General features: G+C 34.6%; 1 protein-coding gene across 1 annotated transcript; it reads right to left on the bottom strand.

Annotated features, from left to right (window-relative positions):
• Positions 1-3,791: 3,791 nt before the first annotated feature.
• Positions 3,792-24,864, bottom strand: LOC116177375 (repressed by EFG1 protein 1-like). The gene is made up of 5 exons (XM_031496346.1): positions 24,502-24,864; positions 19,050-19,199; positions 8,649-8,778; positions 7,793-7,882; positions 3,792-7,737 (listed from the first exon to the last, which is right to left on the bottom strand). The coding sequence occupies exons 1-5, from the start codon at positions 24,823-24,825 to the stop codon at positions 7,490-7,492; spliced, it is 942 nt and encodes a 313-aa protein (XP_031352206.1). The 5' UTR covers positions 24,826-24,864; the 3' UTR covers positions 3,792-7,489.
• Positions 24,865-26,928: the final 2,064 nt, after the last annotated feature.

Below are 26,928 nucleotides of genomic sequence, written 5' to 3'. Positions count from 1 at the left end.
TGATCCGATAATGGATTACAATTTTACATAAAGCAATTCGTTTAGAGTCGGGTTACTCACCTGCCGAGCTGCTTATGTTCAGGAAACAAAGAACATTGCTAGTAGACATCTTTAGCCATATTTTGAAAAGGAATAAATCATAAATAGGACAGTGTGGATAATTGAATTGAGGAGATATGGTAAGATTCTAATTTTTCGAACAGTCACGTTCATACATTGTGGAAACTCGTCCTTCCCAACATAAAAATTTAAAATCTTAGGGCCGGTTCTACAATTACACCTATTCCCAGAATAAGATATTCTTAGAATAACTGCCATAGCGATATGTATCCTATTGGTTCACGCAATGGTAACCAACGCAACCATCGACGTTTATTCTAGGTATAGCTTTTTCTCGGTAGGTATGCCCTAAATCAGATATTTGTGCCGTGTATTGCTAACGCAACTAATCATACATGATTAAAATTTGGTAGTTTCGGATCAGACCGCTTGGTGTACTCGGGCTTCATTGGTGCTTTGAGTTTGTCAACGGCACGCTTTGTAAGCGTCGTTGATTTATAATAATCAGTCCAATTCTGTAACCATAACAAGTTTTCAATATTACTAACTATAGCAAGATTGTTCAATGAAATTCTAGCAATATTACGGGCAATTATAACCAACTTTAGCAATATTGATAATATTCCTACACTTCGTCATATTGCTACCAACTAGTGAGAACTTACTAACAGAGTGTTGTCACTGGATCTAAAATTAAACGCATTAGGCCTAGGTACCCGGACCCAAATGAAATTGTGTACAATGAAATCATATTGACGTTATACTCGTAACGTAATTTCACGATTGCCATGGAAATGTCACTTGACGTTTGCTTATAAAAATCATCGTCTTTGTGAATAAAACGATTTCCGTTGAAAAACTAAATACACCGTCCATTAAACCGCTTGTTGTAAAATCTAAACAAACGTTGGTAGGTCTAAAATTATAAAGAATATGAAAAGTTGTTTCCATGGATGAATAGGAAGTGACTTACGAATAAAGAATATTGATACAATTAAACATGTACGATCTTGTATTGACTCTCATAGTGATATCACAGTTCACTTCACAACTATTTCATCATGGTAAGCTATCAGCCTCAATGCGAAATACTCTTAAACAAAATAGGAGCTGGTGGATCCCCATCGAAGTTAATGGCCTTAAACGCTCGAAACATCACTGATTACTATAAATTTTGGTGGGTTTTTCTATTCGATAAAAGGCACATTTCTGGGCATTTTGATCAGAGTTCTGAGCGTCGAAACATTTGGGCCTCAAGTTAAAAAAAAACTACCGTGTGGTGCACTATTTTGATACTCGGCAGGTAAGATTTAAATTTCTTGTACTAATCGTGGTTTTCCAGTTATAATTTTTATTTTGTTACAGTTTTTTTTTTCAATTGGATATTTTACTGCTCAATAAACACTGAAACGGCAAAGCCGGCGTTTATTTTTTTCCGTTACATCCTCATACCTTTCGTAGAATTTCGGAAATTCAGAAAGGCAAGGCTTGAAAATTCGTATTTCCCAACTAACTAATTCTTTAATTAATTGCTCGGTTTCCTTTCATCCTAAAAATCTGGGAAACGACTTAAACATCTTGATAAATTAGCGCACTTCCAATGATACTGAATACAACCTAATCAGACGATAGGTTTGCTGCAACATATCTAGTTAGCTACTGCTAATTATGCTTACTCAACTAAACGGGTTGAAATTCCAAAATTCGGTAGTCCACTCATGGTTAGTTGGAATTTTTGGGTCTCTTATCTACGTACCCTGGTTTTAAACTTAACATTGGGAAACTAAAATCGGCCAAACATTAATAACGAGAACGGAAATCATAAAATATTAATTTTCTCTTGTTATCCAAATGACGAGAGCTTTCAGATGCTGCAACAATTTAAATATTCCCATTGGAACGGCCCAGATACTTTACACGTTTTACGCACATTTTACATTTAGCTTTGTTGAATTTTAAGTTTGTTGGTGTCTCAAAGGATCATCATAAACGAATGTATGAATGTTTGCTCAAGAGATTTCTCAGATGCTCATAATCGATTGTAATACTTCGCGTTAGTAAGAAGACAAACTACATGTTACACATTTCCAACGTATTCTATGTCGCTTTTAGCAACTTGAGGTTTGGAACAAGTCAGTAAGCGTCTAAGTAGGTTGATTCAAAATTAAAGAATCCACATTTTATTTAACAATTGATTACATAACTAGTCAAACAAGAGAAGTACATTAACAGTAAGTTGACAACTATAAATACCTATGTCTCCCTCTTTGCAATCTATTCTAAAAGTGACGAGTCAAATTTACGGATACTAGCATAGTATAGAACTATAATATTAGCACAGATCTACACATACACAGATTGCTAACCTTATGCATTTTTTGGGAAACAAATTTAGGTATACTTAAAAGCGCCCTCTATTGCGGAGCAGTATAAACATGTATCGTTTAAAACTGTAATATGACGCTTATGGATTTATGCGTTAGATGTCGCTGAAACAACATTAAAGTTAAAGTCACTAAATATAGAAAGTACCGCAATCCATTGGGCTCGTGTGTTAGAGAGAGAACGCATGATTTTTGCCCAAAAATGGCGGAAGTTACCAGATTCTAGTTACTTTAATGTTAGGGATTGTTCCACCTGTTTGGAGATATCTGTATATATTTTTATAAAACATGACAGTACTATGAAGTTAGGTTATAAAAAATTACAGCTATTCAGATTTTATTTGTAAATTTTTTTAAGTTGGCAGCAAATTTGCCCAAAAATGGCGGATGATTGCGGTACTTTCTATATCTAGTGACTTTAGATTCCAGTAAAGTCACTAAATATAGAAAGTACCGCAATCAATTGGGCTCGTGTGTTAGAGAGAGAACGCATGATTTTTGACCAAAAATGGCGGAAGTTACCAGATTCTAGTGACTTTAATGTTAGGGATTCTTCCACCTGTTTGGAGATATCTGTATATATTTTTATAAAACATGACAGTACTATGAAGTTAGGTTATATGACAGCTATTCAGATTTTATTTGTCAATTTTTTTAAGTTGGCAGCAAATTTGCCCAAAAATGGCGGATGATTGCGGTACTTTCTATATCTAGTGACTTTAATTAAAGTTTGCACAATTCGAATTCCTTAATATTCGTATTATTACAGTGGTATGATATGATAGGAGGTACGTTGAGCCATAATTGTTTAATTTAACACTGGAGCTACTCATTCGTCGTAAGGGAGTTATTAAAAGCGGGTCCCTGTGGTCACAGGTCAGATACACACGAACATAGGGCAGGTTCTTAAAGAATCGTGAAGGTTTTTTGAAGTTGGCGGAAACTATTTGCGGCTTTAAAGGTCTTGACAGATTGCTAACCGCAAAGGCATACTTAAAAACTATGTATATCTCTGCCATCATTAACGTTACACTCTTTACCACGTCGATAAGATATAAGATAGGGAGGTTATTTTCGAAAAGTTGATAGTTTTCCAGTTGTAAGCACAAAACTGCTAAAAAAATATCCTTTTCAACTTTTTTGTATTTTTTTCAATGTTGCGTCATGAAATTTTGTTAGCAAACTTCGGATTCGGATTCGGCACCCCAAAAAACATATAGAATCACAGAAATCAAAACTACCCCACAACTTTCCTGGTAAAAATACAATTAAACTGGATTATATGCACATTTTACCGCTTTAAATTTTTTGCAGCGACATCTAATGCATAAATCCATAAGCGTCATATTACAGTTTTAAACGGTACATGTTTCTACTGCTCCGCAATAGAGGGCGCTTTTAAGTATACCTAAATTTGTTTCCCAAAAAATGCATAAGGTTAGCAATCTGTGTATGTGTAGATCTGTGATATTAGTAACAGGGATATTTTCACTTAGTTTTGTACATTATGAAACTTTGTTCGATATCAACAACCACCATTCCTCTTTCCATATTTAAATATTCTTTGTAGAATAACCATTTCATCAAGGTAGGTAGATTCGACTAATCACTTTTAAGTTTGAGGTTAGTATAAAAGATTATTCTAAAACTAGTGTAATCTAAATTAACAGTTTTTATTTGAGCAAAATTTATATTGCCACAACGCATAAAAAATTACTATTATTATTATTTTCCATCTATCTACACTACAAATATACAGTTTTGATTGCCGCTTAGCACGATTAACTCACAGCAAGCATTTTGTTACTCATATGTTCAATTTCCCATGCAGTTTGTAAAAACTTTTGTGTTCTTTCCAAAACGGAATTTACGGTTTGGCTTAGTGAAACGACAACCAAAGTGTTGCAAAATTAAATGAATAACAAACTCCTTAAAATATCACAAATAGCTACCTATTATAATAATTACATCGATGTCAAGTGCTGAATTCAACTAACTGAAACTTCATAGCGGATTATAAACTTAAATTTGTATTTGTCGTGTAAATTCTTATGTCACAAAGACAATACTGATTGTTTGGTACATATATTATATGATTGCGTTTTTGTAATACATTACGTGCAAATCACAGCCATCTAAAGTCTACTGTTTTCAGTTAATCGAAAACAATAATTTACTAAATGCGCTTATTACAAAAATTGAATTACAATAACATTTTTGATTATAAATACACACTTCTGTTGGTTTAGCTTTCTAATATCAATGTTAAACAGTTATCATTTAACTTGGGTGTTGATTGGAAGCAACTTCGATTAGCACAACCATAACAGACGAGAGACTTACATGCTTTTTTAAAAATAGCCAAAAATTTATACAATTATACCCAAAATATCTTCATTGTCTCTAGGTTCCAAATTTTAATGCAGAAATGTGATTTCTTTATCCATCTACGTAAAAATCTTCTAAATTATAGGCTGTTTACTGCAATTAATATTGGTTATAATTATATTTACATGGTATATTTAATATTTTTAACTTTTATTAATAAGTACAAATGTGCAAAAGCTTGTGCAGTACAGTCATTACGAAATTGAGATTAGAAATTATACTATTACCATCGATTTAAAAGTACCTAGCTAGTAACAAGGGGCATGATTTTACAAAATTCTACTGCTAGTTAGCGTTACGTATAACGGTAGGTGCTGTCGTTGATATATTCTTCCTATTTAGGTATAGGATTTGTGTAGAACGTTTCCTAATTAATCGCGAATTACACGCCAATCGATAGGAGGGTTTTCTAAAGATTCCATAAACTATTTAATGCCACGTAAGCACGTAACGAATTAGTTTTTTTCTCTTTTCGAAGATTAGATTAGTCAAAGCTAAGATTTCATTGAATTGTCAGGAATTGTATTGCGAACTTACGGTACATCAATGAGAGATCCTATCAGCCTGAAGGTGTCAGTCGATTTAACTTAAGTTTGATGACGTACAAGAGCATCATATCACATTTTTACGCACGCTGCTCGTGAACCTCAACTCTGGATTTCGAGTAGGTTTCCAAATGTTCAAAGGAATCAAAAACCGTTGATATTAGATATGCAAAAAAGATTGGTACCCAACGAATATTCCAGAACAGGAACATCGGCGAATAGACTGTGAAAAATCGGGTGAGAAACACCCTAAATTATTACAACGAAGGCTTTGAGGTCCAAGGGGCCAAGTATTTCATTGCGCTATTTTTTAAATTACGTTAAAAAACAATTTTTACCAATCAAAATTGAGCACCTCTATTATGTATACAGGGTGTTATTAGATGTACATTAAACGGCAACTGGTAAAAAGGCCAAAGACAATTCATTCGAGCAATTTGGGGATTTCCATACTGTGGAACATTGGTAGTTATTCATGTAACTAAATCCTGCGTGAAACAGGAAGCACGATTTGTTCTCTCGAAATTTTGCGATTCAAAAGTTTCAAAGAGTTCTATCATCCCCTTCCAAAGGAGAAAGCTTTGATTCATCGATAAATGTAAGTTAGTTTGAAAGATGTTGATAAATTTTACTTCATTAATTATGACGTTGAGTTTTCAGTTCAGTAATACTATTCATTTGTGTGGGTTAAATTTTATTTAGCATCCAAATGGGTGTAAATTTATTTTGAATAGCATTTTGTTTGAAATCCCTATATTGCGTTACGCAAGTCACCACCCTGTATATATTATTTATAGACGTATGTGTAAGTACATACATCCTGAAAACGAATAAAGCGTGACTAACAAATAGGTAGTAATAAAGAAAGTTAATAAGCGAACAAAGAACCAATTTTCATCAGTTGTTCTAAACTCTAGTGCGCATATAATAGGGTTCAAGGAAAATATCTTCAGAGCTACCTTGACTAGAAATGAAAAGTGTTTTAGAATTTTCTCCTTGTTTAAGTTCTAGTTTCTAATTGACGTGCATAACGGACTTTCGGTGCAAGTTTAATAGTTTTGAAATCAGATAACCGTATAAGATTACCATAATTATGATCTTGCATTCGATATGGGGTCTAGTGAAGTACGAGCAGTAGGTCAAGCCGATAGCTCAGATAGAGTGCAGATCATTTTATTACCCCTCATAGAGCATCCCACTTTGAGGACGTCTTCTGAGGAGAACCACGTCACCTTGAGTGTTGTGCAAAATCTCATATTCGACATTGATAAGTGGAGAAACTAAAATATTTAGACCCTACCTAGGCCTAAATTTCTGCAGATCCTGTGTTTACAAGAAACATGTATTTGCAATTAAGCAACTTTCAGATAAACTATTTGGGTAACCTACACTATCATACATTTTGGTTTTGTGCGTTGTGTGTACCTACTGTATGTAATGCATACGTGTTAAGGTAAAGTTAACGTATACAGAGCGTGGTTTGCTTCTTTTGATTATTAGGTGTATGAACCAAAAATTGTACTTGGATTATGTGATTGTTTAGATAGATCATATTATTGATTTTTTTCTGTTATCATATCTAGTAGTATACATCTTTATAGTAGGTGATATACTGGGAGTAAATACTATTTGCTAAACGTAGCCATCTCGATCGCAAAATCCTAATAGTTTCATATCTTTGAAATTCATGATTCCATCCATACTTCAAAATCAGTCGTTCATGTTCGTATTTCCCATAACAACCACAGCATACTACTATATGAAACAACAACTGCTATACCATGCTATATCATTGATATTTACGATTTTGAAATGCTTAGTATTATCCTAGGTGAATTACGGAATGCCTAGCTACACTAGATTGTAAAAAATTGATCTTGCTACGGAATCAGACACTTCTATATTGCATTTGCAAATTAGCACTTAGCTGAAGAAACTTATATTAAATAGCTTATCATTAATTAAGCGTATGACTTGGACGAATTCATTTTTAGTACTTAGTGTATCACTAACATGTTGACCAACTCTTCACTGATCACCCTTCTCTTATATATATGCTGATCACGTTTCAAATTCAATTTTTCACCTAATACCAACTCCGCTCATAATTTCCTACGGAGTGCTACTCGATGTCGTACTAGTACTATTTTCTGATTCGGTAATATCAGCAGATATATAATACCGTGGTGTTGCAACTAGAGGATAATCGGGGCCCGGCGGAAGTACGTTGTCTTGAAATGAACCGGTAATATTTCCTGCGGGAGCGTAATGCGCAACCACTACTATTTTTCCTGTTCGAGATCTTGCTTTGCCAATGCCAAAGTGTTTGGAGTTTCGCCAGACGAGCTGCGTAAAGTGACCTAATCGTTTTAAAAGTGTTTAATTTTTATATTTACTTGTGAGGAAAATACTTACCCGAGTTAACATTAGCGTGAAGAATATCAGGCTCCTTGTTGTAATCGTACTGTCGAACGGCGCTGTACCAATAGACTGCAACCTCTTGCCCTGAAAGTGTACATTTCATTTATTAAGGACGGATTACTTCAGCACTTATTAATGATCCTCGAGATCGTTTGTAATTTTGTATTGCTGTCGGTCTATCCGTCTGTCTATCCGCGTGCACGATAATTTTGTGAAGAAACGTCCGATCGCTTTGAAAATTGATACACATGTTCTTCGGGATATATGAAAGGTCGCTATTGCTTTACGGCTACGTAGACTAGCGGGTCAAAAAGTGACAGTCCAAAAGCTGCCGAAACCTCCAAAAAAGGGTTTCTTTTATAATTCTGTTACAAAGAACATATGAATGTCCGGTTTTTTGTGTTACTAAATATTCCTGAATGAATTAAAAAAAATTGCGCACGCACAACCCAACTTTTGCATTTGCGCAATCCCAATTTTTTATCTGTCAAGATATTTAAATGAAATTTTGTACGTAGGCACCTCAAATAAAATAAAATAAAATAAAATAAAATAAAATAAAATAAAATAAAATAAAATAAAATAAAATAAAATAAAATAAAATAAAATAAAATAAAATAAAATAAAATAAAATAAAATAAAATAAAATAAAATAAAATAAAATAAAATAAAATAAAATAAAATAAAATAAAATAAAATAAAATAAAATAAAATAAAATAAAATAAAACAAAACAAAATAAAATAAAATAAAATAAAATAAAAATGGCCGGTCTACCTTGATAATTACGCGTTCCAATATGTCAAAATTGAGAGCCGGTTGCTTTTACATTTTTTACTACTATTACTAACCTGTAACATCCAACTGAAGAGGACTTGCAGGCCGACAGAACAAATTTTGACCAATATCCTTGTCGTTCCTATAATAGAAGCGATTAGTGTGTGCCAAATGATTTGCCCACGTTTGAGCCAGGTCACAAAGCTGTAACAAATATGAGTATTAACGTATTGTAGGCGCTAGAAGACGCTGCAACACATACTTTCCGCTCAATTTAATTAAAGAAGCGGTATTATTTGTATATTGAGCTGACGTATTGCGTCGTCTCTTTTTTAAGGCGTTTAATTCTGGACTTATTCAAAGCGTTTACTTTTGGTTTTAAATCGCTGCAAATATGACTAAAATTGAAGTATAAATCGCTGCCCGATGACGGAGAGAATTCATCTACAGATAGGAAATATGTGGATCATCATCACCAAGAGTCTTACTGTTTCCGAAAGAACTTGCGTCGTTCAACTACATTATGATTGCGCCGTCTTCCCCTTTATAACTTTATAACTAATTAGTTTTCACTTTTGCTTTTAATTCAAGTACTGTAACATTTTTTTTGCAATTTTGCTTACTATTCCCTGCTATAGTTTTTGTTTTGCGTAGTGTACAAGTAATGTGTGATTATTAATCGTTCCAACTTACTTTTCCGAGATTATTGCTCGAAAGTCATATATCTACGTTTCTCCATTTCTTTTGATTAAATACTTTTCTTTTTTGTACAATCCTTGCGGTAAATAAAAATGTTCGTACCATTTTGATAAGACAAATTACCTGACCAATTATTTCGATTTGCCTGCACATTGCAACTAACATTTGTTCGTTAATTTAGGGTGTTCAGTTGCAATAGCAGAAGTCTTCTTTATTCATTCCTTTTGTATTTCAATTAATATTTAGAGAAACGTCAACATCAATTCATGTTAATAGTTTTTATTAATATTAATTCAAGAATTTGATTTTATTTGGTAGTTTCCCCCAAATTTATGGTTTATATTGAATTTCTTTAGGGTATCTCAGTTTTAGGTATTGAGTACTATGAAATATACAGAGTGGCCCAACGAAAAGTATACAGAGGGCTTCTAGGGTATTAAATTTAGAAATTTCGAAAATCCTCGAACACATCAATTTTGTATTCGAGGGGAACAACTTTTGGAATACAAATCACGAACCCAAGTTTTCACCCCTCTACGTAGGGAGCTTAACCCCTAAAATTTTAAATGAAATCCGATGGCAAATGGCACATTATTTGAAAGCCAATTTAATCGTGATTACTAATCTGCTTTGCTTTTTAAATTCTATTGATTCGTTTCGGAGATAATTCGCATTTGAAATGGTTTTTTCTAAACCAAAATAAATGCGATCTAAGTCACCTTTTATTAAAATTTTACTTTGACGCTTCAATTTGTTTGTTAAACTTAAGTGAGCCTGTCAGTTCTCCGAAACGAATCAATAAAATTTAAAAAGCAAACCAGATTAGTAATCACGATTAAATTGGCTTTCAAATAATGTGCCATTTGCCATAGGATTCCATTTAAAATTTTAGGGGTTAAGCTCCCTACGTAGAGGGGTGAAGACTTGGGTTCGTGATTTGTATTCCAAAAGTTCTCCCCCTCGAATACAAAATTGACGTGTTCGAGGATTTTTCAAAATTTCTAAATTTAATACCCTAAAAGCCCTCTGTATACTTCTCGTTGGGCCACTCTGTATAAAGTGGCTCCATTAGAAGACCGTTTTACCATAATTGTTATTTTCAAATTTTTAAAGCCGTTGGATTCTTAGTGGCGCTCTATACTATTTAGTGAGTCAATGGGAAAAGGAAAAGTGGGCGACGGTCTGACGGCCGATATCGCAATCTTAATCTCGTTTACCTACACCAAAACGGTTGAAACGGCTAAATTCGCCTTGGGTTCTGACTAATGTTCCTTTTAGCTCTCACGAACATACTCTGCGAAATAATACGTTAAAAATAATTAATTAAATCACGGCGACGTTATGTTGTGAGCGGAAAGGACGAAAAAATGAATTACGCGGTATCGACAGCGAGGAGAGACAAATTATTTAAAAACGGGCAAGCGGCAAATTATTCCTTAAAGACTCGGTAGGTTTACTTTTATTAACTTGAAATTTGTTTATGAAAGGGATTTTCTCCACTGTATAATGAATGTAATTTTTCTATATGCAACCCAGTTAGATGAAAACAGAATTTTTTTAAATTCAATATTGAGTAGTGAAAATCTTCTAAATGAGTTGAAATTATATTGGTTAAAACTGAGATATGTTTGTAAAATGAAATATGGATATTAGGTACATATTTTTTCACTGTTCGTAAGAGGAATTGTCACATTAGTAAACTGAGTGTATAGTTGCACAATTTTGGACACGGGATTTTTAGACAAAACATTAATATTAGCTACACGTTCAAATTAAAGTCAGCAAACCTTTAAATAAAAGGAAAAAAGATACTAATTCAAAGGCACAATGGCAAAAAAACTAAGCTTATTGTGATAAAAGCATAATTGCCTACTCGGTATCAATACTGATTTTGACCCATCTTGCATTGATTCATTGGACGGAAGTTTTCAGTTATAATACTGAACTATGGAGCTAACCTTTAGTAGGTATATGAACTAATCTAATATGCAACTCTAACTCCTTTAGATTAGTGAATTATCAAACCTTGATTAGAGTAAAAAATATAAAGTTATCAACCATTAACTTCTTAAAAAGCCATGCACGATTTCAGTTGTTGGGTTACTCTCGCTAAATAGGACGACTTCTAGTATATACTTATGTAGTGTCAACGCTTATTTCTCCTTAATTAGGAAATGTAACCATGTAAAAGGCGATTGATTGGATGTTCTTTACAGCCCTAAAGAGCGTTAATTAATCGACGTTTCATACTTCCTACAAGCGATATTCGTAACCTTTGGCATTTTGCTTCCATCTAACTAAACTTTTCACGGCTCAAAGCTACAAAGAAAATCGTTTAAGGCGCGCCCTAAGAAATTCGAACGTCGTTTCTACGCACAGTAAGAAAAGTACCTGCTCCATTAAACCAAATTATTAGGTCTACTTCACAAGATATCCATCCCCTGCTACCTAAGCAGGCACTCTTTATGTATATAGCTGTACTCCTATAGCGTGCACGTGTAGTATGTAACAAATCTCAACTAGTCGCGTGCACGTGGAACCCTATTGAATTTCCCACACTGTTTCCTTTGAGTTTCCAAGCTATCGCTGTTTCAACGTTTCCGGGCGTAATTTATGGGAACAATAATTAGATCTTTCAGTTTTTTATTCACGACAATTAAATTTCGCTGCCATCTGCTAGATAACATCAGGACAGGCAAGCTATAACCGCGATTTGGTTTCGAAAGGAAATTAACTCGTAACTGAAACCATTATTTCCCTTCGCCTTGTTATTGATTTGGGAAAATATTAGTAAGGGTCAGAAAAAACGTTTATCAATCAATATTATATGAGCATTAACGCAAGTAGCGGCAAAACGTTAATTCAAAAGTCACAGAAGAACCTGTGGGTGGTGGTTATTTATTACGTACGTACATTTAGAAACTCCTGGCACGCATTTAACACTTTCGCTTTCCTTTTTCGTAAAAAATGATCTTAAACTTAAAATATTTAAAATTAACTTGCATAACGGCATAGTACCTACCGGCTACCTATCAACTATTTATAAGTGAGCATGCATGTTGCAGTGAAGAAGAGACTTAAGTATTGTCATAATATTAAGTAAGTATTTAACTGATGTGTAGTTTTTAACTCAAACAGAAGGAAGGGCAAACTAGTCAAAGCGAACAATTGCATTCATTCATTCTGCAATACCATTGAATAATAATTTATTATTCAATGGCAATACTAACAATCAATTTACAGATACACTGAAAAAAATGACTTCCTTGTGGTAACAAATTTAGAATTGCTACATGCATATTGTTGCAGCAGCAAAAAGAAATGGTTTTTAGAACTAAATAATTTACTGCTTTAGTTTTCCCAAGTAGTTGCGATTTCTTGGGGTTAATAATGAAACTTTGTTGGAGGATAGCAAACATTTTTTGTTAAGAGCGCCAACGAGCATTTTGCATTGATTCCATGAACATAAAAGTATGCCTTCATAACAAAAAGCAGTTTGCTGAATGCTGATAAACCTAATACCACTGTATTTGTGACAACATACTAAATTCCTTAACTTGAAGGACGAAAATAATATAAAATTTTATTTATAATACTGCAATCATGCAATTCCCAAGTAGTTGACAGGATGTGCTTATCTCACCTTGCCTTGCATGTCCCAGAGTGCCAGCCAGATGTGAGAGGACATCATTACAAAGTACTCTGTGACCCTGTCCAGTGTCATAATTACTAGCTCATTTTTTCATGGTAAGTCGCCAATCTTGTACCTACTGAATTTCGGTTATTTACATTACGAACTTTTAGAATTTTAATGTTTTTTCAATGGCTGAACAAAGTGTAGGTGATATATTGGAACAATGGGGATTCCCGGAACTACTTTTGGTGTTTGAAGGTAAGTGTAACTTTAATCCATAAATTGTTTTGAACTATCTTTTGTTTTCCGACATTTTCATTTTTAGATTTTTCGAACAACGACAACTCGAAAAGTGCCGGTCTGATCAGAAACTGGTCGAGGAACTTTTTATTCAGTTTTCTTTGTATAACACCATCCCATAGTCCCTGTGCGCGAATTTCGAAACACGCTGTATATGTAAAAGCTGTTTACATGTAGTGTAGGTAAGTTTTAATCTCGGTTTTAATTTAAGTGTTTTATATTTTGTCTTTGGAGATGTTAATGATAAAAAAGTTTTTCTTTTGTAGTTAGGTAAACAGTAAGTGATTTAATAAATGTGTATTTAAAAAAAAAAGTGATTTGTTTTAATTGACATCACCAAAACGCGTGGACGATGCAGACAGAGCGGAAAATTTATTGTTCCAACCAGGATTCATAGTTAATCCAACTAATCATTTGAGACAATTTATGTGTTTCCAGCATAAATGGTATGCTACTACAACAAAGATAAAAAAGGACAAATTAGGAGGTCCAGCAAATACTCGTTAGTTTATATAACAATACCGCCCTGCTGCTGCGACTAAGCATTACTTGTTACAGGGACAAATTTTTTTGCAAGCTTATTTAGTTCCTCAAACCAAAATGGTATGCTTTCTTAACTAACTTGTATAATTTGTCACAAGTAATTGTTTTAGCTACTGGAACAAATTTACTTCCAACAAGTTATGTTGATTTCCTACAGCAAATAATTTTGTTGAGGCTATAGCTACTAAAAAAATTAGTTGGAGTAACTAATTGTTAGTTGCGACAACATTTCTTTTTTTTCAGTGTATGATCAATTGCCTTATGAAGACTACAAAAAACCACCCAACTACCTACCACAACCAGTGTCGTAGCATTATCTTTAATTTATGCTACTCAAATGGAATTCATATCTTATTATTATTGACCAAAAGGTTCGTGATGAATATTTTAATTACCTGTTGCTAACAGTCCGTACGATGGACCAGGGAATTGATGGCCGATCGTTTTTGGGTAGGATAATGGTTCCGTAAGCGAGCTTATAAGCTGCACATTTGGGCGAGGTGAGGCAGCTCCCATTCAGAAGCGAAATATTTAGCCGAGATTTGCAGGGGGGAGGGGGGGTCTACATATCATCCGGGAACGGGGCATGACTAATAGGCGGTACAAAATTTGCCGGGTCTGCTAATTTATTAATATAAACAATACATACTTCAACGATAATATTGCGAACTATACATGTTATGAGGTGACAAGCTGCTGGAGACACGTTTAATTATAACGTTTTTTCGATTTTGTTTAAGAAATTGGAAGCATTTTAGGGAGCGTCAAAGAGAACTCAGACTTTCAACCCCCTTAAGAATCACCTTACTCATTAAATACCCCACAGCTTTGAATATTATATTCAAAGCCCACAGGCAATGGATTACCAAGGTCTAGAATAGCACTTTGACTTGGTCAATAATATATGTGGGGTCAACAGAAAGCGTTCTCAAATAAACTTAAATAATACTTAATAAAAGTCATAATTGAAAAGTGTACAAACGTCACAATCGGTAGGGTAAAATTGAATACCTTTGATCAACGACCTAAATATACAGTGAGCGACTAAAATATGGAACAAATCATTTATAAATTGGGTATTGTGGTTTAAGAAAATGCTCGCACACGTCTATCATAATTTTGTCTTGCGCATTCTTTGCACTAAAGAGAAAAAGTTTAGGTAAGTACCTAAACATTTAATTGTGACTTTTTTACTCACTGTATTTTGTTGTATAAACTACGTCTATTTGGTTTCGGCGTTTGCAGTAATGAGGGATTACCGTGTATGTCTTATTCCAATCATTATTAACGTTGGATGCAGTCATGGGTTAGGATTGAACGTAATCCCGATCATGTGATTTAATTTCGTAGTCGAGTTTGTTCTGTATCAGAATTATTAGTTGCTCAAATAAGTGCTTTGTTTAATTTGTTTATTTTATTATAAAGTTATTTTGTGTTAGTTTATACTAACATCTATAAATTCTATGCGTAGTATTTGTAAAAGTTTATCTCAGGTTTTTTCCGGTCGTAAATAAGAAGTTTTCTTATCGCTGCCTACGTTAAGTAGTACGTAGTTCATAAAAAAGCGTTTAAGAGAAAAATGGTAAATAAATGTGTAAACACCCTGTATTTCAAAGTTCTTTAACGCGTTTGATTGATCAGTACAAAATTTTGATATTCCTAACATTCTATAATGTATTTACTTGATGAGCACAACATGTTTGGTTATCAGCATGTAATAACACCGAAAAAGGAATATTTGATAACTTTCTCATTAATAAAGTTTGCGTAAGCATTTTCAAAATCTGTAACGAAATGAGCACACAAAAGATTCCATAGGTACATACAACCGAAAATGAAATATGAGGTTACACCGTAAAAAAATTTGCATGCAATTGCCTTCCTGCCGCACATACGTTTCGAAGTCAACAAAGGTACGTTCAATCTTGGTTGAATTATCTAATTTTAGATACTTTTTCAAAACCCCTATGAAGACAGAGTGTACATGACCAATTTCTAATTACGAAAATGTAATATGTTTTTTTTTAATATAACAGCAACAACATCTAATTATGAATATTTGTATTCTGGAGGAATACCTAGCGAAACAAAAAAATTAGTATTATAACATTATAGAAACGTAACCGTAGACAATCGCTGCTTCAATGTAGATGATGGCACTCGTCTAATGTTAATTAGTGCGACACGAAATTTTTGGTCTGTAATTATAACAAGAATAAAATTTTCCACTCGAATCTAAAATCTGCACCTAAATTCTGCTTGTTTTGTTTTAATTGTTCGCCAAATCCTACGAGTGGTGTTTCAATCTTAACGTCGAATCTATATAGAGAAACAACCTAATTCCGCGTGCATTTCTTCAACTAGGACTAAGTATATAGACGCAACTAACTCATACGGAGCGTTAATCCACAACGATCGCGCGACACAAGGTGTGCAAATCCAGCACTAGGGAGATATGCCATGTCACTATCTGATCAGAACCCCTTCGATTTAAAAAAAATCTCCTACAAAAATGTGTTAAAGAAAGGTTGTAAGTTATAAATTTCTTTTCGATAATCCTCTAGTTACCTGGTAGAATTTACAAAACACCCCTACCTGAAGTGGAGGTTGTTTTTTGAGTCTATTGGCACCTGAAATTAGAGGTGCCGTGGGATTTAGTAATGTTGTATTAGTAGTTCAGTCACCCGCATGAAAGTTAATCTTTCACATGTACCCGCGATATTTAAACAGCGGGCAGATTATTTTGTTTGAAACGGTTTTATTGTGCAGTACAATAGAAAACCTGTGACAGGCCACAAATCGTCATCAGTTAATATTGGGAAGCACAATAGCAGATTATCCTTGTCTATAATGCCGAAACAAAATAGGGAAGGCACGCAACACAAGATATTTTAGTGGCGTTCAGGCTTCTATAGGAATAAAGGTTGCTTGCTGTCGGCTATTTTTCACTCAACGCTTTCGGTTATTATCCTTTCGGATGCAAAATATAGTAACTGGCTTACTTTGGTATCGTAATTAGATTTACAGCACAATGACAGCACGGAACATTTCACTGGAATCTAAAACTGTAAAAATATTAAATGTAAAATGTACCACTACACTATTAGAAAAGTCTCTAGATATTATGTACTGACAACAGGGAAATAAGTGAAGTAACCGGAGATGTAGGTTTATATTTCTCATAATTTTTTGTAGTATTCTAACAAAATGTATGTTTTCATTCCGTTTTCGGAACGATGGCATATAATCGTATAATTACAACGCATTTTGTATCGTTCTATCCGATAATAGAATTAGTTACACTTGACGCGACATACTAAAACTAAAACTTTCAGTTTCAACCTGATGGAGATTTTACAAAATAACAACGTTCAGGACTACGATAGAACACCAACTCGCCGAAAACAAAGCCCACATGCCAAATTTCACGATTCTATAATTATCTATCATGCTACTATAAAGTATGCGAAGATGGTTTCACCAAGAAAAAAATAAGAAGTGAACTCCAGCACCAAAAATGCATATTAATAATGCAAATTTAAAATTTTTTACACAGAGGATAACAATCTCTCCTTTTATTACGAAATCAAAAATTTTAATTTAACATTCTTTCCATGGCGTGCATCTATTCGTGTTATTTTGGATCGCCCGTGTGGTAGGTACCATTTACATACTCTTTAAAAATCGATATTTACTGTAATAAACTTAGTTCAGATACTGTCTTTTGAATATGCGTTGTTCACTCAACGATATTAAGGCTTCCTGCATGTATAAGGACAGAAATTTCTATCTATATTCCGTTTTCTTTTGAAAGTAGGTTAGTAACATAATAACTATAATCTGTTCACCCAACAGATGCAGTTAAGCCACTCCCAATAAATTTTGGCCAATGTAATAACAGACCCGTTTCACAGTCGCACAATAAATGTACCCATAAGGAATGGCTGAATGCGCCTTCAAAGTGTGAATAGAAAGCGTGAATTGGTACCATTGGGATTGAAGAACTGTCACTTTTTGCCTTTGTCGTTAGGATGACAGGTACTAATTTTGCGAAAGGTATTAAAATCTTATTAAATTCCTGAGGCATCAAATTAAATTTGCCGAAACGTCTTAACGTGAATTGAGTTATTACTAACCGGTAAGCATATTATTCATATTTCCGCTCTATAATTTTCATTATTTATAGTTTAGTTGATATTACATGGTCCCGGCAAATTCGAAGTTGATTAATATGTCATCTATTCTATTGTATTTATATGGAAACCCAGTTATTGGGGTGAGCAAGGCTAATCCTATCAGCATATGTTTGATTTCCCCATTTTAGTTCCTGTCCGAGATATATTATCTGCACCGAAGTATCCATCCACCATCCGGGATCGCTGTATTACCTACTTCGAGTTGCCGAATTTCGAGTCTCCCTTTAAAAAAAAACATAAATGTGGTAACATTCTTTGTGTAAAACGTACCTTTGTTTATAATGACCGTATTGCTATTCTTTATATAGCATGTGCCTTGGTTGTTAATGACGTTATATGCGTTGGTCATTCAACATTAATTTAAGCCTACATTTTTTGTGTAGGTATCTTATTATGCCCTTGTATTGTTGCATGTATTTATTGTAGAGGGTATTCCGCTTGTGGACCTATTATCCAGATTTATTAACTGTTAAAGATTTTCTATTCCATTTATCGATTACATTCCAAAGCTAATTCCGTTACTGTATTGGTTCTCTTGTTTTGGCCTTTAGTTTATAATATTGTTTATTTATTTATTTATTTATTTATTGTCTCTCTCTTGTTGTGGACCCTCAACCTCAGCATCTTTAGTTTCATTTTGGCAAGATGTTGTGCCTGTCTGGAGCCCACCCTATACATTGCATTCGCCATGGATTTATTTATTTACTTATTAATTAATTAATTAATTAATTTATTTATTTATTTATTTATTATCTCTCTCTTGTTCTGGGCCCTCAACAGGGTTGCGCCCAATTACAGTCACCCGCATAATGCTTTTTAGAGGTGCCTCTGCAGAAGGTCTTAAGTTGTTCTATACTACTCCGGTATTTACCTTACGAATTAGGAAAACTGCAGGGGTATTTACACTAAAAGTGAAAAACAATTCCAAAATGTTGTGATATTTTTGACACCAGAAGTTTTTGAATGATCTACTATACTATGGATGAAATATAGCACGAGTAAAACTGTTGTTCTTTTTAAAACATATTAAGCACCAAGAAAATGAATGTCGTAGTTTTACAATTGGAGCTGCAAATTAAAACAGTACATGGATTTATACATACCTCTGATGACATTGATAAAGGAGGTGACGAATGTCTTTGTCTGTAAACATTGTGCCAACATAGACAATCCGTAATAAAATCGCTATCTTGCCAAGCCGTTTGGATATCGGATTCGTCCAAGACCATGCTGACGGGTTTGTTGGTCAATATCTGCAAGACAAAAGTTTTATATCAAGCCGTGAAATAAACGAAACCTTGCCAGATGAAAGGTTACCTAAGTACAAGGTTGAAGGGAAATCAACTTGAATGTTCCCAAATCAGATTGGGTAATGGCACGCATACTCTCAAATACACAAGGAATATACGTAAGCGTAGCGTGCAGCACCCTTAATTTCCATATCCTGATAAGGAAACGATTGCTTTAACTACCTTTATAAAGATATAGAAATGTGTACATTCTCCGAAACGAATGAGCTACATAATTAAACATTATTTTCCTGCATGTTTAATAAATAACTACGCGTATTCAATAATCTAGTATTATGTTGCTTACTGCAAAAGATTAGTTGCAAAATTGATAAATATAGACTATACGCCATACGGTATCCAGGGTATTCTTTTGGTGAAGGCGTGATAAACGGTATTTTGCATATAATAATCCTTTATTTATATTTCAATCAAAGGTATCTTGACATTGTTCTAATGAGCCTGTCACTAAAACTCCATATTAATAGCTTCAGTTACTTAAAAGAATTATAAAAGAAAATGAAAACAATTTGTACTTATTGAGTAGTTTTGATCCAATAAGATGAACGTAAGAGAAGCGAAAAGTAAGAGAAACTTTCCAAGGTTGATTTTTCTCAATTTTTTAGTGAAATGTTAAATTTCGAACACACAGAGTGGTCAAATTGTAGACTTGGCACTTTAAACAAACAGCAAATTCAGCTTTGTGAGAAGTTCGTAGTTTCCGGTTAATACCAGCGATCATTTTTTCTGCGGAATTGAATTCTATAACGAAATAATCAGGTTCCGGAAACCGATGGCTCCAATAGTCGGTCATTCGGCGTAGGTAAGTTTATCTAATTAGCTTAAAAGCGTAAAATCAGCATAGGACCGCTAGTGGAAATGCCTAACTCACGTCTAATTCGGGGAAGGGGGCGCAGAAATCCGATTTGCTCTTACTCTACTTAATTACTAGGCGCAATTTTAAATGGTGGTTCATTAATTCAAAAACGATAGGTAAGGATTAATCTGGAGCCATATTTTGAAGGCATTGAGGGTCGAGCCGTATCAGAGATCGTTACTAATTTGCCAATAATGAAGGTGTAACAAAATTCGAGTAAACACGCCGGCCGTCGCGAAAGAATTTGTTCTGGAATGGCCAGGGCGAAAGTTTTTATTTTCAGTCATCACAGACACAAATGATAAAAATTTCAGTTCGAATTAGAAGCAAAATACAATAAAATTCGGTCCAGAACCAAGTTTTATCTTAGGTAATTCGTGAAACAAGAATTGTACCGCGAGTTCGGTCAAGGACAAAAAATCAATTAAACGTTCTGGTGTTTTCTTTGCCACAAAGGATTATTGTTAATGTTAAGTGTCAAGTTATTTAGCCGCGAAAGAAACAAGAAAGGGCTTGACCTTTCTCATAAAAACTGGTAACAATAAACCTGTTTTAACGCACGTATTTGGAAAAACATTAATAAAAGTAGAGTGGTAGAGAAATGCAATGAGCATTATATAAGCCTAAAATGAGATGAGAATACACAACAAACCGTTTTGAGTAGGCTACTACTACTATGACTAATTGTTACTTTCAATGTCAGTAATGATAAAGATGTCTGTGTCACACTCATATAATGCTTATTGGGGCTTATTTCTAGCTTATTAGCGGTCGGACTCGCCAGCAATAATTTTCGCGCAATATTTAAGAATGAAAAAAATGTACTATTATTTGACCGTCCGCCCGAACGTCCGGGCCCACTTCTGCCGTGATGAACTACTTTTAGGGGAATGGAGGGGATTAATTCTATCTTTCGTGGTATTCTAATTAAAGTTGGGGGATGGAACTAGTTCTGCTCTTCATGGTGCTCTAATGAACGGTCTTGAGGAAAGGAATTAATTTCTACTAACCATAGTTTCCTCCTCGGTTCCTTATCGTGATCAGATATAATTCCTTATATCTCAAGAGAAGATTGTCGGAGGAGGGTACTCACAATAAAAAGGTAATTGGGACGTCTGGAAGAAATATTTCTTTTGGTGATGTCAAAATTTCAAGAGCGAATATCTCAAAAACGGTGTGTCGGAAGTGAGTACTCACAAAAGCAAGATGAATCCTCTGGACGAGACATATCTATTGGTGACGTCTACCTCCAATATCTCGGGGTGAAGTGTCGGAAGAGGGTACTCGTAATTGGCAAGTGTCTGCACGAGACAAGTCTACAGCGGGTGATGTCAAAACTTTTAGTGCAAAAATATCTGCAGCACGCAGTCTCGGGGGAAGGCACTCTCAAAGGGCGGTTGGAACCTCTAGACGACACATATATATTGGCGATGTGAAAACTTTAGTGAGAATATCTCCAATATAGCGTGTCGGAAAGTTATATAAGAGCTTGATTCTTCTTGCATGATATAACTCGCGTTTTGAATGTGTTCCAGGCGGCCTTTAAATTTAAAAACTAACTTATCTGATATTAAAAAAGTCTTACACATTTCACTAAAGCCCATGACAATCAAATCGAATAATAGCCTAATCACTCCATAGATAAAACCTACCTAAAAGTATAGTCTCAATTCAAACTACTCATCTGCAAACTAAATAATTATTTTAACGTTCAACTAAACTACCACTACAAAACTAACGGCACAAGAAGTTATTCAATTAGTAAGACAACTAAACGTAATTAACTTCTACTCGGCTATGAGTGACACGCATTTCAACAACTGCTAATAAAATTAAGAAATAAAGCTAATTCTCTCTAATGATTTTCTAATTTGCCCGGTTTCTGCGTTACCTACTTCAAATAAAAGAACTTGGTTAATGAGAATGTTCATAGCTTTAAATCTTAAATGCAGGAACTAGGGCGCTAACTCTAACATTTACAAAATATAAGTCGAGGAAAAGGCGACTGGGAGAGTCAGCTAGTTCGAAGGATTAATTATTATTTAAAATTTTAAAGTACTGAATAGTTAGGTCACATTATTTCTTCCTATTAAGTCATTTGAATTTTATCGAAAAACATATCAAATTTTTACTAAAACATCTTCGCTTGAAAATTGGAAACAATCCAATCAATGAACATACTTCTTTGAACACGATTTGGATTTTTATAAGGTTTCCTTGTACACCATGTGTAAATTGGGGGTTCTTGCTTTTTTTTATTTATATTGTGTAAACTACAGAGGGGTGTCGTTTCGCCAGGTTGAAACAATGCCGAAGATGAGAGCGAGCCGGTTTAAGTATTGGAAATAGCAATCGGGACATCGTGTATGTGAAATCATTCTAATAGTTTCATAGGGTCTAGGAAATTATATATCCCATAGACACAGAAATAGAAAAGTTGTTTGTTAATATTTATTGTAAAATGAATTTAGTTTCTTGTTTAAAACGCATATATAAGGGAATATGTAATCGAAATTTAATTGTAATGTGGAAAGTTTAATCTGCTCAAGTATTTAGTAAAAAGGTTTTATCGAACAAAAATTAATTAGTCCTGTGAGAGAGCAACGCATGTGGTTATCAATTCAGGCGACGGAATGGAGTTTCGAGTATCGCCGGGGGGGCAATGATATAGAATTTATGAATGGAGGTGGTTTCTCCTTTAAATAGGAACAACAGAAAATAAACGAGAGGTTTTCGGGTCTATTGTAAAACATATATGTCACCGTTGACTAGATTTTACGGGCAGTTTCGCCGAATAACGAAGGTCCTGTGCCTGAAGTTGTTACGCATGCGTTTCCGAAGTTAAGAAGAGAACGTTTTTGGCAGGTTTATTAAAGTGATCTATCCTGCGAAGGGGGGCCATTTTGGAAACCGAAATTGAAAAAAAAATTGAAATATGTTTACGACTCATGTTATAGTAGATGATGTAGGGATTTTATGAATGTTTTTCTTTCAAAAATCGATAGGGTGGTTATCAAAAAATGTTTTTTTGAAACTTTTGATCAATCGCTATTTTGTTATTTGAAAAAATAAAAATATCTGCAAATATGAATGTTTTAGAGAGTTGAATGATATTTTTGGAAATGTTTTTTTTCAATAGTTCATAACATAAGGGAGTTATAACGAATTTTCGAAAAACAAATGAACGCCAATAACTTCGAACCGGGGCACCAAATCAAAAATTGGAACAAAACAAAGTTGTTTGTTTAATTGTAACTGCAGTTTTCGGGTGTAACGACTATCACCCTGTATATCTTTTGAAATTTCGGAGATAGTAGTTTCTTTATAGCTTGTTCTGCAGAGTTTTGTTTGAACGATCATTTCCGCGCCGTAAGTTTGAACCAGAATCTTTAAATTAAACGTATATTTATTCTTAGACAGTCACAACACAATTTGACATAGCAAGGTATATTGATTCTACAATCAAACAAATTTTTTTTATTTCAAATTTGGACTGTAACATTGAAATTGCTGTAGCTGTTTACAGGAATACAAAAAGTAAAGTAATATACCATAGGTCTAAAGTGCGTCCTAAACCCGAAGGTGCAGATTGTTGCCCGAAACGTAACTGAGGATACAACACACACTTTATTTCCTTGGTAGGTATTAATATATGTATGTTATTATAAAATAGGTAGGTACCCATTTCTTTCAAAATAATGTGATCAAGTTAGATTTTGAAGATTTGTTTACAAACATTCTTCTGTTGCAGGATGATACAAAAATTAATACATCTATAGCACATAGATCGCATGGAAGGACAAAAGTAATTGACGAATCTATAGGTATAACGGGTACAAAAATGAAATGAGAAATTTTCCAGAACCACTTAATTCTTCAATTTTAGCGGACTCGGTTTTCAAAACTAAAACTCGCGGGAATGAAGTTACATATATCATTAGATAATCTGTTCAAACCATCTTATAATTGACCAAATATACATCCATTTGACTTTCCAGCGGATTTCAATCTTAAGAACCCAATATAAGTCCTTAAAATTGAACTAAACACTTGTGGATGGACGTGGAAAATTTTTTCTGCAAAACAAATTTATTTAAAGAAATCTCTAATTCTCACAAACTCAAAGTACCTACTGGTTCCATTACCAACAACAATAAAATAACGTCCGTAAAGTTTGAAGTGCCTATTTGTGGAGCCAATTAAAATTTCTTTTCAAAAGGAAAAGATTCTATTGTGTGAGGCTGAGAGTAAAACGTGGCATTTTAATGCAAGCCAGGTTTAAATTTAATGGGGTCAAGCGTATTCATCAAGGGGCCCTAGCATCTTGCAAAGTTTCTAACTTGGTACCTTTTTCACGTACACGTGAAAACATCTGATAAAGTGCCTCACCTTCTGTAACAACTGCGGCCGATTGTCAAGTTGTGAATAGGATAAATTCCGATTACCATTAACAGTTTCAATAGCTTCTTCGGCACGATTATCTTGGACGATGCGAAGGGCTTGGACGCGGCGCCGCAAATTTTGCAGTGCACGTGCTTCTTCGCGCTTGCAGCTAGGCTGAAAGTGTGAAGTAGAAGGAATAACGGCGAATTGGGGTTCCTGATTAGAGGCACTAAGAAGTTTACGGCTGATAGGTATTCGCGATCGAAGACTGGAAAGTATTGGATTAGAAGGATTCAAAGATGTGTGCGATGAAATTCGCGGCAGATCCATGCTGCCAAGCGTCGCGAGTCCACAGCATCCCGATTACAGGCGCCGAGACGGACTGACGCAGTGCCGTTTGTTGCGGTCGATACCGCCCAATTCGCTATTGTGCGCAAACTTCAACTTGTGCCATTATTTAGCAAGTCATGGACAAAACTAGAATTTCACTAGCCTTCTCTTATGAAACCTTCTTGCTTGATAAAAAAAAACCGTTTGGTAATGCACAATACAGGCAATCATGAATAGTAATAGTAATTGTTTTACTTGCGCAAGTAATTTATTCGTTAGCGCAAGTAAATTATTATTAACAGTTTTTTAGAGGTAGGAATATGTACAAAGATGAACACAGGTAGGTAGGTATCTATTAAAATCTTACAGCTCGTTTAGTCAAACCAAAGCATAATGTGTAGGTAAGTACACATAATTAAAATGGTTTAATTTAGTATGTCTTTCTGAAATTTTAATTTGTTTCCGTTTAAAGTACATATGCATTCAGGATAGGTAGCAACCATAAGCAAAAAAGGCATCGAGCTCGTTAATGAGAAACAAACAGCTGCTTTTGCAGAATAAAGTAAGTATAATGTGCATTGAAAATCAAAATCTAATTCATTAAATAAATAGGGTAAACAAATCAAACAAATATAATCTATTGTTATAATACAGAAGCCATATTCCTGTAAAGAGTACTTTCTATAGTTTCCAGTGATAGATAAGTGAGTTGAGAAACGTGGAAGCGCAAAATCGTCCATAATAAATAAACACTACGTACTCATTTATTTACATAGGTATTTCAGACTAATTCAATATTTTTTTTTGTAGGTGGCTCCTTATGCACATTCTGAAAAGAAGTTCCAGAGTAGTGTGAGGCTCTCCCTTAGAGCATAAGTACTCACTAAAACCCCACCTAAGGCTTCGGCTACTAAGGCCATTAGCCTATCACCCTGTTCATTGTGATCGCAGGTCCTTCCACTTCAACAATCAAAGTTGGTTGAAGATTCCAGCGCCTCGCATAAAAGTTAACACACTCTTGCAGTGATCATGACTACTAAAATTGGTTTCCCATATTTCATTCACTTTCAATGCATCACGCAGGTTTGTGTATTTTACACAAACACAAAGTATGTGTGCCGGTGTCAATTCGACACCACATCTATCACATGACTGTTGTTCTCCACCTACCAACAAAAAACCATGCGTGATAGCGATGTGTCCCAACCGAAGCCGATACAGCTTTGTCAAATCAACTCTACTCAAGTTGGGTAAAAATAGTACTCCTAGATTTGGTTTTACTCTTTTTAATTGTGTATCGGTCCCCGTCCACGTCTCCTGCCAGCGCTCAAAAACACAGTTCTTCACAGCTACCTTCGTGATATCTAATATGTCATCATTTTGTAACTGCATCTCCTCTATGCACTGTCTTGCTCTTTCGCCTAGCGATCTATATAGGTAACCGTGTAGGTCTGGTTCTACCAGTAAGTAAATTATAATTGGGGTGTTCATCATTCAGAGATACTTTCCGGTAATAGTTTATTATCAATTGCTTTCGACGAAGAGCAAGCGGTAGAATGTTTGCTTCCACGTTGAGAGAGCTGATGGGACTAGTTGGAAATGCCCCGAGGGAGTATCTAATTGCTAGATTTTGAATTTTATCCAACTTACTCAGCAACGTGAAACTGCCTGTAGAATAGCTATAGCACCCATAGCCAATGCGTGACAGGATCAATGCATTATAAGAGATTTAGGATGAGATGTGCGCGGACCCTTAGCACATTTAGTGATTTCCTGCTTGATGTTAAAAGATTCTTCAAATGCTTAGTCCATCTTAACTCCCTGTCAAAAGTGAGCCCTAAAAATTTAATGTCACTGGGTACACTAATAATATGATCTTTCAAAAACATGACAGGGTCATAATGGGGTTTACGGAGCCTACAAAAATGCATCGCTTTAGTTTTCTCCTCGGAAAGGACATAGCCCACTGCGTCTGCATTTGTTTCAATTTGATTGATGGAATCTTGCAATTTTCGCACAACAGTGCCAACAGTTTTTCCGGCAAGGCAAATCATGAGGTCGTCGACGTACAAACATTTATCAACTTCCTCCGCAACTTCTGAG

The sequence above is a fragment of the Photinus pyralis genome, unplaced genomic scaffold, assembly GCF_008802855.1.
Source record: "Photinus pyralis isolate 1611_PpyrPB1 unplaced genomic scaffold, Ppyr1.3 Ppyr1.4_LG7, whole genome shotgun sequence".
Taxonomy (NCBI): Eukaryota; Metazoa; Arthropoda; class Insecta; order Coleoptera; family Lampyridae; genus Photinus; species Photinus pyralis.
This window is presented reverse-complemented; position numbering and strand designations above follow the sequence as displayed.

Excerpts from the sequence above, each read along its gene's own strand:
- LOC116177375 (XM_031496346.1), bottom strand. The coding sequence starts at position 24,825 with ATGGATCTGCCGCGAATTTCATCGCACACATCTTTGAATCCTTCTAAT. Across the intron at positions 7,883-8,648 it reads TCTTCAGTTGGATGTTACAG|GGCAAGAGGTTGCAGTCTAT; the intron begins GTTAGTAATAGT and ends GTACACTTTCAG. Across the intron at positions 7,738-7,792 it reads TCACGCTAATGTTAACTCGG|GTCACTTTACGCAGCTCGTC; the intron begins GTAAGTATTTTC and ends TAAAACGATTAG.